Genomic DNA, 18,821 nt, shown 5'->3' on the forward strand with positions numbered 1-18,821 from the left:
CGCACGCGCGCAGCCCCGCGCAGAGGAGTAGGGGGTGGGGACGCCCGGGAGCGCAGGGACTCGGGAGGCGCTGGAGGCGCCCGAGGTTTGGGAGGCTGCGCTAGAGCAAAAACTGACAGAGTCGGGGGAGCCGGCGCCCAGAGCGGCGGGATACGACAAGAAGGGAAACGACGTGCAATTCACCCACTGCCCCTTCCTCCGCCCTGTTCTGCCCAGTTCTGCCTTCCGCGCTTCGCCGGCCCAGAGCCGGATAAAGGAACCAGGGACCGCCAGGCTGACCTTGCTGCAGTGGGGCGGAGCGCAGCAGCCGCGGCGGCGGAGGAGCGGGCCGAGGCGGGCCGGGGAGATGTGTTCTTCCCTGTGCGGAGGCTCCCCAGCAGGCGTCGGGCAGGAGGACTTGCCGCGCCAGCGCCCCAGGTATCTGGCACTGACTTCGCTGGTGCTGGGACACGGGACTCCCTGGGGAAGGTGGACCCACGGGGGTAATGGGGGCTCGAGCCGTCGAGGTAGCCTCTGGGCTCGGCCCCTTGAGCTGGGGTGAGGGAGACGCTCCAGCCTCAGCACCCTAGGTTCCCTTCCGGAGAGCGGGCGAGCGAGGTACAGGTGAGTGGATGGCACCGACGTCCTCGCGCGCTATGGCGAAGCCCTTCCTCGGGGCCGGCGCCCGCTGTCCGGGCTCTGGTCCCAACCGAGGGGGCCCCACGCCCTGACCCCGTCTCGAGCCTGTGCTCTATACTTGCTGTTCAGACTCCAGTTCCATCTGGAGCCCCTCGCTTTTGGCCGCGTCTGGGGGCCTGTGCCCTCCGTTTGCTGTCCAAACTCTGGTCCTATTAGGGGCGGGTGTCCTACGCCTGCTGCCTGGGCTCTGGTCCCGTCTCTACCCACCCTCCCCCAGCCCTCCGCGCGCCCTAGCTCTCTGTTGGGTTTCTAAGCCCCACGCGCTGCTGAGCAAAGAACAGGGCTGGCTTAAGCTCTGGTTAACTCAGACCTAAGTCCCGGCTGGGGTATTTAAGCTAAAGCTAAAGGAAGAAGAAATTTAGTTTTTATTTAACTCCTTTTTTTTAATAGGATGGGAAGAAACAAACACTTGTGCTCTACCTAGAAATCCGTTTTCAGTGAAAGGAACTTGGCGACTGATAGTCTCTCCAGGCAGTGTGTGGTCTAGAGCCGTCAGATTCCCGGGTCCCAGCCATCGCTTCAGCCATGGCCCGAGTCAATGTATGGAACCGTCTCAAATCCTGGTGGAAAAAAGATGATACGCCTCCGTTTCTAAATGACACCAGCGCCTTTGACTTTTCCGACGAAGTAGGGGATGAGGATTTCCCTAGATTTAATAAACTTCGAGTTGTAGTTGCTGATGATGGCCTGGAGACCCCAGAAACTATTAATGGGACCCACTTGGCCTTCCAGGCAGATGATGATTCCTTACTGGATCAGGACTTACCTTTGCCCAACAGCCAGCTGGGTTTCAAAGTAGACCCTTGTGACAGCTGCCGGAAACAGAGAGAGTTGCTCAAACTGAAGAAGGTGAAAACCAGGCTTACTATAGCTGGTGTTCTTTACCTGCTCTTCATGATTGGGGAGCTTGTGGGTGAGTTGCCTTCTTGGCTTTTTCTCCTAATGTCTAGCCCAGACAGACAGTATAGAATGTTAGATACCCTTGACTGGAAGTTTAATCTTTTTTTTTTTTTCCAGGGGAGATAGTTTGCAAATTATCAAAGATACCAGTGTGACCCCAAGTGCAAACCAACTTAAGAGCCTAAAAAATGAGGAACATAAATTTCCAGAGGACATTTCCTTAGAGCACATCTACCAAATGAAAAAGACTGGGACTTTTAAAAACTGAATTGTACTATTCACTTCTCTTTTTTTGGTTTAAAGATGAAGTTAAAAGTTTATTTCTGCATTCTGATCAGTATTTAGACTGACAAATGGTTCTCAAACCCTCATCTTTGTGACTAAATTGCAAGACCCCTGCCAAATAAAAAAAAAATCTGCAGAAGGATTAGTGTTGCAGAAAGTTACTTGAGTCTTCATCTTTAACTTCCACAGTTTGACTTCATAATGGTAGAATTTTAGTCTAGAGCATAGAAATTATCTAATCCATTCCCACATCTAGGAAGAAGCAGAGCCAGAATTAGAATTCATATTGAACTACATGGACTGATGAATTCGTTCAAGAGATTGATACTCTTAGAATCATAATAATAGCTAGCTATATAGTCTTATATAGCTCTTTTTACAAATATTATCTTCATTTATCCTCACAAGAACCTTGAGGGGGATAGATACTCTTTTTATCTCCATTTTACAGATGAGGAAACTGGAGCAGGCTGACTTGCCTAAGGTCACACTACTAGTAAGTGTCTGAACCTGGGTTTGAACTCAAGTCTTCTTGCCTCCACTATACCACCTAGCCACCTCCTAGGAAATCAATTAAATTACATGAAGGGACTCCAAGGATTTTTTGAAAAATCATTATTTTGATGAACTTTATTTTTAAAACTTCATATTGTTTTAGGAGGAAGACCAAGAGGATAATGTTAGATATAATGTTTTTGTTCATTCTGTTCATTTTTATGATTCTATTCTATTGTTTTACATAATTACTCAGTGTAGCTGCTGCCAGTCCAGTTAATAAACATTAAGTGGCTTTGTGCCAGGTAGTGTGCTAAGTCCTGTCCCTTCAAGACAGTTTTTGCTAAGTGGTATTAAGGGGGAAAGATGCTTCATTTTTATACTCATGAACCCTGATGTGTATGATAAATGTGTAATAATGCTGAATTTTTTTTTTTCGGTTTATTTGATTCCCATTACTCCCCTTCTAAAACACTTGACCATAAGTCAATTAGTTAGAAACTTGGAGTCGAGTTTTATTCATAGTCCAAGGAATAACTACTAGCTCTTTTTTTTTTAACAACTATTTTTTGGTAAGGCACTACTTTACCAAAAGAAGTCATAAAAGTTTCTCAAACATTTTATTTTGACATATGAGTAGAGCTTTCTAAGAGAATTTTAGACTCTTCCTGATCTAAGGCAAGGCATGAATTTGGATGACTTCCCAGCTGTCTTTTAGTCCTGAGATGAGGCTACTTTGTTTCAAAATGTGAGTTGACCAGTAGTTTACTTTTGAAAATTCCCCCATGCATCCTGTTAGCTCCTAGTTTGTCTTTATTTTTTATTTATTTTTATAAACCTTACCTTCCATCTTAGAATCAATGCTGTAGATTGTTTCCAAGGCAGAAAATTGGTAAGGGCTAGGCAATGGGGACTTGCCCAGGATCACACAGCTAGGAAGTGTCTGAGGCCAGATTTGAACCTAGGACCTCCAGTCTCTACTCCTGGTTCTCAATTCACTGAGTTACCCAGATGCCACCCCCAGTTTCTCTTTATAAAGATAACCTATGAAATATTTCGTATCTGTAGTCTCTCACCTACAAAGAATACATTTCTCAATCCTCTGAGGTCTGTGTTCCTTTGCATTTTATTGTTCTGTGTCTTTCTCTTTACATTGTAGTCATTATGTGGGTCTGGTTCTCTCCTCCTGCATCAGGTTCTAGAAGTCTAACTATATTTCTCCACATTTATCTTATCCATTTTAATTATGCATCAAATCACATTTTTCTCCTGGTTGAGACTGACCTCAGACGGCACTATTTCTTGGAAAACTTCTATCATCAATTTTCTTTGAATTATGAGAAGAAATAGAAATTATTTTTACACACCTATTGCTTGTATTTTCCAATTTTTTCTCTATTATCATGGATCATTTCTCTGATCTTCTTCCCATCTGTGTTCTCATTGCACAGTAGCATCCCATGGTGTCGATGTAGCCACTTGTCAGTCAGTGGACATCTACTTATATTTCTAGTTCTTTGCTACCACAAAAGTGCTGCAATGATTATCTTGTAATATCCAGGAACTTTCATTGTGACTTTAATCTCCTTGGAGTATATGCTTAGCAGTGGGACCTCTGGGTCAAAGGTTATAGACATTTTAGTAGTTTGTTGTTGTTGTTTTAAAGCATAATTCTAAATTACTTTCCAGGATGGTTAGATCAATTTATAGTTCCACCAACAATGTATCACCTGTGTCTTTCTTCCCAGATCCTCTAGCACTGACTATAGGGTAAAACCTCAGATTTATTTCCATCTCATTTCTATTATTTTTATTGATTTGGAGCAATCTTTCTTATGGTTGTTGCTAGTTCACAATTCTTATGAGAATGATTTGTTTAGATCTTTTGACCTTTGGGGAATGGTTCTAAGTCCATTTTTTTTGTTAATTCCCTATATATTTTGAAAATCTGACCCTTATCAGTGTTACATAATGCAGAATATTCTCAGCGGTTCTTTGGGTAGAGACATCTAGGTGGCTCAGTGGTTAGAGAGTCAAACCTGGGGTGTGGAAGGTCCTGGGTTCAAATTTGATCTCAAACACTTCCTTACTGTATGACTTGGGCAAGTTACTTAACCCCATTGCCTAGCCCTTACCTCTCTTCTGCCTTGGAACCACAGTTGATATTGATCCTAAGACTGAAGGTAAGGGGTTTAAAAAAAAAAAAAGAAAAATACTCTGAGTAGAAAAAGAACTTTACCATGCAAACTCTTAGAAACTCAAACTTTGAAAATAGCTGTTGATCTACACTGTCTCTTTTTTTCTCTCTCAGACCACCCACCCAAAAAATAACAGCCCAGATCCCTAGCCATGGAGCTAAATTGATTGTTGGGACTGAACTCAGAAGGGACCCTTTGAATCCTTCTCTCACCAATTTTCTATGTATATTCAAATTATGAGAACAAATAGAAATTACTTTTTGCATTATCTTTGTGAAGATGATAAAGAGAGGGGCCAGAAGTCAGGAATATATCTTCCTGAGTTCAAATCTGGCCCAGATACTTACTAACTCCCCATTGACCTTTGTTAATAGTGTCAGAGATCTCTTTTCTCTGGGATTCTTTTGGATCCTGATTTAAAATAAGATCAGATGGTTCTACTTTATTTACCAACTTTAAGAGCTTTTCTGATCAATAGAATCAACTAGAGGGCCGCTTGGTACACTGGCTTAATATTAGTGTCAGGTTAAAACAAATTAAAATAGCAACTTTCCTGAGAAGCTTTCCCTTTGTACCTCTTCCTTTGTGGCCTAGCCAGTCATTCAAAATACAGTTCTGAAGAAGAGACACAATGGAAGGGGGAAGGAATCTTTGCATTGGCTATCTCTGAGAAGGGCCTGATATCCTAGGGCACTACGGCCTTAATTTTATTTTCTGTATACAATTGAGGCAATTAAACTACTTCAAAAATAAGACCAAGAGCCACGAAGAAATCTGAATTACAAACTTAACATCCGTGTGAAAGACTGCTCCAATTCAATAATGAGATAAAATGTAAACAAAAACAACTGAGAGTCTGCTTAATGTGCCTCCCCTCACCGCTCTGAGTCAGACCCTGATGGAAGTGAAGTGGACCCAGTCACTCCACTAAAGTCAGAAAGATTTGTGACCCTGTGTTAGTCCCTAAACCCCATTTACCTCAGTTTCCTCATCTGTAAAATGAATTGAAGAAGTAGATGGCAAACCACTTCAGTACCTTTGCCAAGAAAACCTCACATAGGGCCAAGAGTTGGACACTACAGAAAAATGACTGTCATTTAAGTGTAAGTGTAAGTTACTTAAGTTCTGTCCAGCTCAAGTTCCTTATCTATAAAACAGGGATAACAACAGCAGCTACCTTCCAGGGTTGTTGTAAAGATAGGATGAGATCATATTTGTAAGGGGCTTTGCAAACCATAAAGCATTGTATAAATAAATATATGAAAAGTCTAAATATAACCACTGCTAAGTGGTTAAAATGTCTGTACCAAAAAGCATCCCAGATTAATAAATTAATTTTGTATTATATTAGTTATATGTTATATATAGTTAACATTTATTTGTTACATATAGTTTCTATATAGTTAATATATACATATAGTGGTTATATATAGTTTTAATATAGTTAATATATACATATAGTGGCTACATGGGTTATATTTAGTTAATATATACATACAATAGTTATATATGTTATATAGTTTTAATATAGTTTATATATAGTCATTGTATATGTTATATATAGTTTATATGTACTTAATATATACATATATCACTATGTATATAATATTATAATAGCTATATTCCAAGTATTGCCTCTGACCTGCACTGTCTCTTATCCTTGACAGTTCACTTACCCTCTCAGTGAAGAAAGTGACTGTCAGTCTGGTTGCAGAGCCAATACTGATGTCTATTGATAGTTTCTTCATCAGATGTTCCTTGCATTAATAAAATCACATAAAAGGACCCCCAAACTGTTTCATCTTGTCCCTCTGCAAAACAGCTGTGAGCATTGTTAGTTATCATTGTTGGAGTAGCTACGGGAAGCCTGGCACACTAACACAATATTGGCAGAGCAGCGAATTTGTCTAAACATTTTGGAAACTAATTTGGAATTTCATTAAGAAATACCCTTTGACTCAAGACATCCCAAAGCTGTATTCCCCCTGAGGAAACCAGAGGCAAAAAGAAGGTCCCAGGTGTTGTGAAGGATTCCCTGTAGCACTTTTTGAATTAGCCAATAAGTGGAAACCAAAATGTGTGGGGGGGGGGGATAAGGGGAGCCAAACAATTGTGACACATGGATGTAATGAGGTGTTACTGTGCCATCAAGAAATAAAGGATAAAGGGGGCAGCTGGGTAGCTCAGTGGAGTGAGAGTCAGGCCTAGAGACAGGAGGTCCTAGGTTCAAACCTGGCCTCAGCCACTTCCCAGCTGTGTGACCCTGGGCAAGTCACTTGACCCCCATTGCCCACCCTTACCAATCTTCCATCTATAAGACAATACACCGAAGTACAAGGGTTTAAAAAAAAAAAAGAAAGAAAGGATAAGAATGCTAAGAAAGATGGGAAAATGTGTATAAACTGACCACAGAAGGTTTATATACACAATCATGACAACCATGGAAATGGAAAAAACAATAAAGTGAAACGGAATCAGTGTTTTTAATCACTTCTGCCGTCGCTTAGAGAAAAGTCAGTCAAGCATTTATTAATGCTTACAATGTGCAGGTTTCCTTCCCTTCAAATATTATACTGTGAGCCCTTATTGTTTTGTTGAACTATCTAAATCTTAGTTCCAAGGGAAAATTCACAAGTTTGGGGAAAAGGATACATTCTTAAATGAATAGGATAGAAACAAGGCATCAATTAAAAAAATTAAAAACCAAAATCCAGCTTTAACCAAAATGAAGGGGCCTGAAAATTCTGTAAAGTTAGTCCCTGGGTGCTATACATGGAATTAGGCCCCCTATTTAGTCATTTTTAGAGTAAATTTCAAAATATTGTAGGTACCAGATGTCAGGATAATATCATATGGCATTTTTTCTCTCTTTAAAAAAAAATTCCTGCCTTCTGTCTTAGATTTAATACTAAGTATTTTTTTAAACCTTTACCTTCTGTCTTAGAATCAATATTGTGCATTGGTTCCAAGGCAGAAAAGCAGTAAGAGCTAGACAAAGGGGGCTAAGTGACTTTCCCAGGGTTGCACAGCTGGGAGTGTTTGAGGCTATATTTGAACCTAGGACCTCTCATCTCTAGGCTTGACTTTTCAATCCCCTGAGCCACCCAGCTGCCTCTAATACTAAATATTGACTCCAAGACATGAGATCAGTAAGGGCTAGGCAATTGGGGTTAAGTGATTTGCCCAGGGTCACACTGCTAAGAAATGTCTGTGTCCAGATTTGAACCCAGGATCTCCTATCTCCAGGCCTGGCATTCTATCCCTAGAGTTACAGAGCTACCCCAGTATAATATTAAATAGTTTATAATTTTCCATATGTTGAAAAGCATTGCTATACAGTATAATGTCCTTCTACTTATTAGTAGATGTTATGTGTAGATAGTTCATTTGAATTTTGTGGTTTAAGGTATTTATATTTTGTAGATGAGGAAGAGAAATGGACAAAATCCCACCCAAAATGGACATTTATCTTCAGTAGAACAAACATTTATAAATGCATACTAAATCCAAGGCAGCTAGGTGGCACGGTGGAAAGAGTGCCAGGCCTGAAATCAGGAAGACCAAGAGTTCGGTTTGGTTTAGTTTTTGGTTTCAAGACACTTATTCCTAGCTGTGTGACCCTGAGCAGTCACTTAACCCTGCCTCCATTTCCTCAACTGTAAAATAAACCAGACCAAAAAGGGGTCCTGAAGCATCGGACGGCCCTGAAAAACAACTGAACAAGAAACCTGTACGAGGCACTGTGTTGGGGTGACAAAGAGGAGATAAGAGTCAGTCCTTGCCCCAAAGCCTTAAGGAGAACATCAGAAGAACCTTAGCAAAGATTAGGCTTTCCTGTTTGTTGACTTATTCCATTTATTTTGTTCCCCCTTCATCTTAAGGTGGCTATATTGCAAATAGTCTAGCAATCATGACGGATGCACTTCACATGTTAACCGACCTCAGCGCTATCATACTTACCCTGCTGGCGTTGTGGCTCTCTGCAAAATCTCCGACCAAAAGATTCACCTTCGGATTTCATCGTTTAGGTAGGTGAATTTGGGGGTTGCTTTCCATTTATACGCATCTTCCGCATAATTTGATTAACTGGAATCCCACGAACCCAAACTCTCCAATGAAATTTTGCAGAAATGTTCTTATGAGAGGCATATAACAGATGGATAAAAGGTATTTCATTGTTGTTGTTATAAAAGTGGCTTCCTTGAATTTGTCATGAAGCCTGTAAATCTGACTAAATCTTTTGTATCTTCTCTATCTATATAATCCTGCAGAGACTATTATTCTTCATAGTGATCCTAGAACATGATGAAATGTTTGATTATCAAAGAAAGTTTTGGTTGTGTTTAGTATACTCTGTTTATTGAGGCAGGAAAATATGCTAATATATTTTAATATTTCAGTGATAGGTGGAAATAGATTTTTTTCAGCTAAAACCTCAGTGCATCAAAACACACTATTTCCTAACACTCTGGTTTAACTTTTTTTTTTTTTTTTTTGCATCAAAATACACTATTTCCTAACACCCAGGCTTAACTTTTTTTGTTTTTCACTATAATGTGTGATACAAATGGGTTTCTCCGTGAGTTATTAAAATCTTAGAAGATTTAGAAGTCTAATCTCTAAACAGGAAGCACTTTGTAAACCTTAAAGAAATGTATAATGTTAGCATAAAAGTATTTTCTGCAAGTACATACTGCAAATACAGCACTTTTGGCCACTGATTTGCTCTAAAAATGAAAATCATACTTTTATTTTGTACTGTTGACTTACTGTCTTTGAGAGATGAAGTTTGCTTACAGTGAAAATGAAGCCTACTTGTGATCCTGTCTTATTCCCCTTGTCATTTAATTAGTGTGTATTATAATTTATAATCGTTGTAAAATACATAAAATTGAAATCAATAAATGCTAATTACACAGGAGAGAGAGTAGGAACAAATGGGGTGGGTGCAGCTCTAACTAGGGAGGAAGGAGTTGCCAATTAAGATAAATTAATGCCCTCAGTCACTACCTTCAGAATTGTAGTTAGCATCTTTTTCATTCTGTTTGGGTAAAAATACTGATTCATTAAACTAATCTGGAAGTTCCTTTTTTCTTTGGGCTAATCTTTTCTGGCCATTCAGACTCTCACCAGCTTTATCATGTAGTATATACTAGTGTGAGACTTGAAATTTTACCTGCTTGATCTCTCCAAGGCTACTCCTTAGGCAGATGTCTGCCTTCCTTCTCCCCTGGCATGCTCAACACACTTTTTTAATTGAGGTCTAAAGACGTGAACCTTTTATGTGGCTTATTAAACCACTGCATTCTTGAAGTTGGAGCTGCATACTAAAAGGAATCCAGATTTCACCAACTTGCAATATATGCCCATTTACTCAAGGTGGACTTAAAAACAGTTTTAAAAATTAATCTTTTAATGTAATAGATCAAAGAGAATTTTAATTTTAAGATGATAAATTGCAGTGACTTCATGGAATAATGATGTCTCATCAGATGGGTAGCATAGTCATTCAGATCTTTATAATTCATATAAAAGATGAGCAGGCAAAGTTTCAAGAGGGCTCTTTAAGTTAGGGACAACTCTTAACTGTGGAGGAAGTTGACCAGAAATTTCACAGTTTTACCTGCTGTCTTGGAGCCCTCCGTGGTAGAAAAGGTTGATGCTTGTTAGATGATGCAAAGAGTCCAGCCCTCCTTTGAGAGCATCTTCTCTTCCATGGGTCTGGGAAGGAATTGAGGCGGGGAGCCTTTCCCTAATGGGCACAGTGTCCTAAAGTGAATGTAATCCAGAAGACCAGGGAAGGAAGAGCCAGGAGAATATGCCTTCTGCTACTACCCTCTTTTATTTTTATTGTTTGCCACAAGTCCGCTTTATTCTCAGGATCATTGCTTGGTCCCTGTGCTGGATAGCTCCTAGCAGCCTCCTTCAATGTAAAAATAAGATGCTGGGAGACCTCTGGGTTGGGATCTGGCTTTTGTGCCAGAGAAGTCCCAGGGCCAGAGGTCTGCAGGGTTCATCCCAGTGACAAACCCAAGACGACGACTATCGACACGGGCAGGTTTTTAAAGGCAGAAGGAAGAACTTGGGGAGTTGGGGTGAAGATGAATAATGACGTCTGGGCCCTGGACAGGGCAGAACACTTTTGTTCTGGCCTTCTTTACAGATCACTGTGACATGATACATCCCCACCCTCCACAAGCCGTCTGAGGGCCCCCCCAGCCTCCAAGGGCTCTGAGTCTCTGTGATCTTCTGGTCCCGACAGCTTCTTACACAAATTAATTTGATATAAAGTACATTTTAAAACAGATTCACACACCTAGGATTCAAGTAGTAACACACTGAAGGGAAGAATTTATGGCCAAACAAGAGATAGAGAGCTTTACAAGATGTAAAATAAATACTTTTGACTATATTAAATTTAAATGTTTTTGTACAAACAAAACCTGTGTAACCAGGATTAGAAAGGAAATGACGAACTATGGGGAAAATTTTTGTAATAAATTGCTCTTGATAAACGTCTCATTTCTCAAATATATAATTATGTCAAATTTATAAGAATGTAAGACATTCCCCAATTGACAAATGGCCAAAGGATATGAATGAGCAGTTTTCAGGTGAAGAAAGCAAGCTATAATCAATAATACATGTAATATAAATATTATAGTTACATATAAAATACAGTCGACCTATCAAATAAATCAGTAATCATATGAAAAATATTCTAAAACGTAGTAAATCACTAGTGATTAATATGGTAACATACTGTTAAAATTACTATAACAAAAATATTTGAAATTATTACTCAGGTATTATCCTGGGACTATATTCTTAATAATCAGGTTACATACATAGTCTCTTGTCAGAGACTATATTCTTACGACAAATCACAGTTACAAGACATGAAACTAAAAGGATTCTTAAGCTAATACAATTGAAAGGCAGTTTAATTAAGTTTCCTTCTTACAAAAGAATGCACAATGTAGAGGTAGAAGCTTTTGAGGACTCCATAAACTTTTTTTTTAATTAATAGAATTTATCCACTAGTATCTCAGCCTTTCCCCCATTTCCCTAAATCACAGAAGGCATCGAAGGGAGACAGACATGTTCATACAAATTATGTCTTTCATGTTTCCACCTTTCAGTTCACTCTCTGGAAGTAACATTCACAATTTATTCTTCAAGTATTAAATCTATTAGCTGTGTATGATTTTTTTTTTGGTTCTAGTCATTTCACTGTTCATTTTCCCCTGTAGTTCTTTATAGGTTTTATTATTATTATTATTATTATTATTATTGTTATTGTTATTATTATTAGCCTGCGCATCCTTTCTTATGGCGCAGTCAATATTCTTTCTTTTGACCCATTACAACTTTGCATTTTCTTCAGGAGCAGGTTTAGAGAGCATGTACAAAAAAAAAAATTACATCTCAAAAACAAGCCTATCCTTCCACCAAATAATATTAGATTTATCCTTTCCTCATTATTCAGAATTGTGCTGGAAATAGACTCAGCTCTGCCCCAAACTAGTTTATGTGGCCTGGCAAATCACTTTTTAGATCTCTCTTCCCTTTTCAAAAAGAAGATTGCTTTGGGCCAGCAGAGAGCACTTTACAACCCCGCTAACCTGGAGTCAGAGTTCCCTAAACTGATGTTCCCCCAGGCGTGATTACCCCCAGAAATTCTTGGCTCCTTGAATGCCTGACAGCAGACTATAGACTCCATAAGGAAAGATCTCAATCTCAAATGGTTTCTCAAAGTTTCTGCATAAATTTGAAAAGATTAAAGAGTCCCACATCTCTCGTTTGGAGACTGTTGGCCCCTAATATCCTTTTTTTTTTTTTTTTTTAAACCCTTTCTTTGATATCAAGGATCATTTCTAAATCAGAAGAATGGCAAGAGCTAGGCAATTAGGGTAAAGTTACTTGCCTAGGATCCCACTGCTAGAAAGTGTCTGAGAACAAATCTGAACCCAGGTCCTCCTTTTTTCCCCTTTCTTTCTTTTATTTCAATAACCAATTTCTTATAAGTTTTCCAAAGTTGTATGATTCATGTTGTCTCCCTTTCTTCTCCCTTTCTCTCTCCCAGAGTTGATAAAAAAAATCAGTCTGGGTTATATATGTATTATCAAGCAAAACATATTTCCATATTATTCATTTTTGTAAGTGAATAATTTTGTAAAACCTAAAACCCAAATCATATACCCAAATAAACAAGTGACAAATCATATGTTTTCATCTGCATTTTTACTCCAACAGCTCTTTCTCTAGAGATGGATAGCATTCTTTTCTCAAGTCCCTCAGGATTGTCCAGGATCTTTGTATTGCTATTAGGAGCAAAGTCTGTCACATTTGACCATCCCACAATATTGCAATTACTGTGTATAATGTTTCATTTATTTCATTCGGCATCATTTGTAGGTCTTTCCAGCTTTTTCTGAAATTATCCTGCTTATCATTTCATAGAGCACAATAGTACTCCATCACCATCACACACCACAATTTGTTCAGCCATTCCCCATTTGAAGGGCATCCCTTTAATTTCCAACCCTTTGTTACCACAAAAAGAGCAGCTATAAATATTTTTGTACAAACACATCCTTTCTCTCTCTCTTTTTAAAATCTCTTTGGAATATAAATCCAGTATGGTGAGATCAAAGGGCAGGCATTCTTTTACAGCCCTTTGGGCATAGTTCCAAATTGCCCTCCAGAATGGTTGGATCAGTTCAAAACTCTACCAGCAATACATTAGAGTCCCAATTTTGCCACATTCCCTCCAACATTTATTATTTTCCTTTACAGTCATATTGGCCACTCTGCTCAGTGTGAGGTGATACATCAGAGTTTTAATTCACATTTCTCTTAATCAGGAGGGATTTAGAACATTTTTTCATATGATTATGGATAGTTTTGATTTCTTCATCTGAAAACTACCTATTCATATCCTTTTGACCATTTATCATTTGGGAAATGACTTGGATTCTTATAAATTTGACTTAGTTCCTTATATATTTGAGAAATGAGACCTTTATCAGAGAAATTTGTTATAAATTTTTTTCTCAGTTTGTTACTTCCTTTCTAATCTTGGTTGCAATGGTTTTGATGGTACAAAAGCTTTTTTTTTTTTTAAACCCTTGTACTTCGGTGTATTGTCTCATAGGTGGAAGATTGGTAAGGGTGGGCAATAGGGGTCAAGTGACTTGCCCAGGGTTACACAGCTGGGAAGTGGCTGAGGCCGGGTTTGAACCTAGGACCTCTTGTCTCTAGGCCTGACTCTCACTCCACTGAGCTACCCAGCTGCCAGTACAAAAGCTTTTTAATTTAATATAATCAAAATGATTCATTTTACATCTTGCAATGTTCTTTATCTCGTTTGGTCATAAATTCTTTCCTTCTCCATAGATCTGGCAGGAAGACTCTTCTACATTCCCCTAATTTACTTATAATATCACTCTTTATGTTTAAATCATATGCCTATTTTGACCTTATCTTGGTTTGGGTATGAAATATTGATCTAAACCTAATTTTTGCCATATTGTTTTCCAATTTCCCCAGCAGTTTTTGCCCAATTGTGAGTTCTTATCCCAAAAGCTGGGATCTTTGGGTTTATCAAACATTAGCTTGCTGAGGTCATTCACCCCTCGTCTATTCCACTGATCCTCCCTTCTGTCTCTTAGCCAATACCAGATTGTTTTGATGACCACTGTTTATAGTGCAGTTTAAGATCTGGTACTGCTAGGCCACCTGCTTTCACTTTTTTCTCATTGGTTCCCTTAATAGTCTTGATCTTTTGTTCTTCTAGATGAATTTTGTTCTTTTTTCCAGTTCTGTAAACCCGTCTTCCTGCTTGCAGGCCTGGCTCTTTTGGGCCACTTTGCTGCCTCAGAACATCCTGTTTTTAAGTATCCAAGAAACACTAAGTTTGTTCCACATGATAGATTTCTCCTTCCAGACAGCATTTAGTCGTAGTACATACAAACCTGATGAGACCTATTATTGTGTGGACTAGTTTCTCTACAGTGTCAAGTGCCTCCTTTTCTTTAAAAAGTGAAAAGTTAAAAGAAAGTAATCAGATGGAAGATTATTGGGGGGTGGAATAGAGAGAAGCAAAGTAAGAAGAGTCTGAAAATAAAAACAAAGGAAGAGTAAAAAAAATGCCATTTAAACAGAACATTCCAAACACAGATTGAGGGTGTAACCTACATAGATTTGTCATTTCTCGTGAGAAAATGACATGAAAGAAAGCCAATTAAAGTAAAAGAACCACATAAATATTGGGAGTATGGATAAATTAAAGTAGGAACAGAAGCAGAGATTTTCTTTTTTTTTTTTAAACAAAATATTGGGGTCCATTGCGCTTTCCTTTAGGGATTCCTTCCCTGGGAGATGAGGATGTGATCTTATAGACTGTACTTATTTGGTCCTGCTTTGTGATTGATAACATTTAGGTCATGCAGAATTATGTAAAAAAAGGTCCTTAAAATGAAGCATTTTAAATGAAAAACATTCATAGTTTTTGAAAAGGGAGAGGCCGGGGCAGCTAAGAGGTACAATGGTTAGAGAGCCAGGAGGATCTGGATTCAAATTTGGCCTCAGCTACTTTCTAGTTGCAAACCTGGGCAAGTCACTTAATTCCAATTGCCTAGCCCTTAATAACAGTTTTTTTTTAAACCCTTACCCTCTGCCTTAGAAGCAATACTTTGTATTCATTCTAAGACAGAAGAGGGGTAAGGGCTAGGGAATGGGTGGTAAGTGACTTGTCTAGGGTCACACAGCTAGGAATATCAATTCTAAGACAGAAGTTAAGGGTTTTTTAAAAATAAAATTAAGAGGATCAGGTAGATTAAGGGACATCATAATAAGTTTTAGGATAAAATAGCACTCCATTACATTAGAATATGGTGCAACAAGTAGATCAAGAGGATAGTTCAATTTCACCTCGGACTCTTACATGTAATCTCTGTGAGCCTTAGTTTCCTCATCTATAAAATGGACACCTTCTTCTTGAAAGAAAGGATCAGATGAGATGATCTAAAAGACTTTGTTGGAGATGAGGGATAAATGGTAACACACAAAGTTATATGTTGAGTGAAATGGTAAATGCTGTTAGCAGCATGGCATAATGGATAAAGAGCTGATCTTGGAACCAAGAAGATTGGGGTTCAAGCCTCACCCCCCATATTAGCTGTGTACCTTTCCCTGTAAGCCCCACCTCATTCCAAGCTTTAATACTTTTGATAGTATTTAATAGATTATGCTGAGATTTTGCATTCAGCCTCCATTACTTTTCCCTTGCTTCCATCTCAGTAACACCTTTTTTTGATTTGCTTTTTAATATCCAAACTCACCCCACTGTAACTTCCAGCAAGATCATCTTTTTATTTGAAAATTTTTATTTAATTAATTTAGAATATTTTTCCATGGTTACATGATTCATGTTCTTTCCCTCCCCTCCTCCCACCCCCCTCCTGTAGCCAACAAGCAATTCCACTGGGTTTTACATGTGTCATTGAAGATCATCTTTTTAAAAATTCTCTTTTTTTATCTCATCCTTTTAAAAATTTCAATTTTGTAGACATTTGATAATGTACAAAATTATTAAAAATCATTGTGCATGTGTATAATTTATAAATAAGTAAATATGTACTAGGGGGGATGCAAGCTAAAAATCTTTTAGGGATGGGGGTACCCTATCAGAAAAGCTTGGGTGCTCCTGGTTTAGATGCCTTCACCCTTGAATTGTTCCTCTTTTTGACTTCAGAATTTTATTCTTGAGAGCTTTCCAACTCTTTTGGGCTGACTTCCTCTGTAGAGTTTCATTCTGTGCGATCCCACCTCTTCTTTCACTGAAGAACTTGAAATCAGTTCCTTTAAAATCTAGGGGGTGGATCAGATGGTGCCAAGCTCTCCTCTCCCTTCCCAGTGATGGACTCACAGAGAGAGGAGTGGCTTCTCTCTCAGCTTTTCTTCCTACCTATCCCAGGTCCCAGTTCCTGTTCATTGCTGAAAATCAGATTAGGAACAGAAATTTGTTTTCTCTTGCTTCTCTTTTCTTTGGAAGCAGGAAGTCATCTCTAAAGCAAATAAGAACCAAGAGAATATTGTTCACAGTGACAAGAATACTGTACAATGGGCAACTGTGAATGACTTAACTATTCTCAGGAATACAATGACCCAAAACAATCCCAAAGGACTCCTGATAAAAAAATACCATCTGCTTCCAGGAAAGGAACTGATGGAGACTGAATCCAGACCAAAGCAACATTTTTTCACTTTCTTTCTTAATTTTTTTTCATGTCTCCTTCCACAAAAGGACTAATATGGAAAAATATTTTATATAATTACACATGTAAAATCTCTATAAGCCTGCTTACTATCTCAGGGGTGGGAAGAGGGAGGGAGAAAATTTGAGGCTCAAAATTCTTTTTAGAATATTGAAAACTATAATATGGAATTAGGTCTTAATCAATGATACATGTAAAACCCAGTGGAATTGTGTGTTGGCTAAGGGGGGTTAGGGGAGCTTGGGGGAGAGGGAAAGAACATGAAACATGTAACTATGGGAAAATAATAAAAATTAAAATTAAAAATATAAAATATCAAAAACTGTTTTTACATGTTATTGTTGGGGGGAGATAAAGTAAAATAAAAAATAAAGCAAATCAGATAATTATTAGCCAATCTGCCTTTGGCAGAGAGTGTTCCATCAGGATTTGTATATCTAGCTTATTTGTATGCTTGGCACATAGTAATTGAAGTCAGCCCCTCATTGTTACTAAATCATGCCAGGCTTGTGATCTACTCCTAAAAATCACTTATCTCTTATTTTTTGTCCACTTGGTCTGTATATTGTACCCCAGTGACAGGATTCAGAGTATGTTTCAGGGGCAAGGAAACTGAATTTGGAATTGGAGGACCTCAGTTGGATTCCTGATTCTCCTATTTACTACCTATATAACCTTCCCAAAGAGCCATCTCATATGACAAATTGTATTTTTTTATAGAGAAAGAAAAAACAGCACAACGGATGCACACATTGGAAAAGGCCAAAAATACATGTGATGTGTAACATCTGTTGACCTCCCACCTCCAAAGTTTAGGTTGTGAGGTTGCCTTTTCATGTGTCTTTATTTAATTCTTACTTGATCTTTATAATTTTCTTACATTTGCTGCTCTCTGTCTTTGCCCAGATTTTCTCCACTATTTCCCCCCATCTGGTTTCTTCATTTTCTCACATAAATGTCTTTTAAAAAATATAGGGGGGGGGGTAGCTGGGTAGCTCAGTGGATTGAGAGTCAGGCCTAGAGATGGGAGGTCCTGGGTTCAAATCCGGCCTCAGAAACTTCCCAGCTGTGTGACCCTGGGCAAGTCACTTGACCCCCATTGCCCACCCTTACCACTCTTCCACCTAGGAGCCAATACACAGAAATTAAGGGTTTAAAAAAATATATATAGGGTTTGAGCTTGAATAACTTCAAACTTTACTAAAACTTTTGGGGTACCTTGTATTCAACCCTTTTTTAAGTTCCTAAATCAATTTTTTTGTTGTTGTTTTGATCCTGGGCTATGGGTGATCAGTAATTTTGCTTGTTTGTTTTTAAGTATGTTTTCTAATGATGTTTAAAATATTTGTAGTGGAAATAAAGAAATTGAAGAGCAAACACTGCTTGATGACAATACAATGATTATAAGTGTAGACTTTCAGAATTTGGAGAGTTTATATCCCTCCTAAGAGTCTTCTCAACAGTCAGGCACAGATGCTATCCTTTATTTTATTTTTTAATATATTTTTATTTTGTTAAACATTTTCTAATTACAAGTAAAAAAAAGTTTAACATACATTTAAAAAATTTTTGAGTTCCAGATTCCCTCCTTTACCCCTTGAGAAAACAAACAACATATCAGTTATGCATGTGAAATCATGCAAAACCTATTTCCATATTTGCCATGTTGCAAAAGAAAGCACACCCAAAAAAACCTCCAAAAATTTTTTTTTAAGTTTAGAGTATGCTTCAGTCTTCAATCACATTCACCAGCTCTCTCTGTAGGTAAATTGGGATTTTTTGGTCACTGGTCCTTTGGAATGGTCTTGGATCATTGTCTTAATAAGAATAAACTAAGGGGGCAGCTGGGTAGCTCAGTGGATTGAGAGCCATGCCTAGAGATGGGAGGTCCTAGGTTCAAATCCAGCCTCAGACACTTCCCAGCTGTGTGACCCTGGGCAAGTCACTTGACCCCCATTGCCTACCCTTACCACTCTTCCACCTA

The 18,821-nt window shown here is 38.6% G+C and overlaps 1 protein-coding gene across 1 annotated transcript in view; it reads left to right on the plus strand.

The window, feature by feature from the left end:
* Window positions 1-351: 351 nt before the first annotated feature.
* SLC30A4 (solute carrier family 30 member 4) overlaps window positions 352-18,821 on the plus strand; it is a 38,271-nt gene continuing 19,801 nt past the window's right edge. The window contains exons 1-3 of the mRNA XM_044665070.1: window positions 352-417; window positions 1,069-1,591; window positions 8,438-8,584. Of these exons, the coding sequence (XP_044521005.1) occupies window positions 1,204-1,591; window positions 8,438-8,584 (535 nt within the window). The 5' untranslated portion in view covers window positions 352-417; window positions 1,069-1,203. The remainder of the gene's footprint in view (window positions 418-1,068; window positions 1,592-8,437; window positions 8,585-18,821) is intronic.

This window comes from Gracilinanus agilis, chromosome 2 (assembly GCF_016433145.1).
Source record: "Gracilinanus agilis isolate LMUSP501 chromosome 2, AgileGrace, whole genome shotgun sequence".
Classification (NCBI taxonomy): Eukaryota; Metazoa; Chordata; class Mammalia; order Didelphimorphia; family Didelphidae; genus Gracilinanus; species Gracilinanus agilis.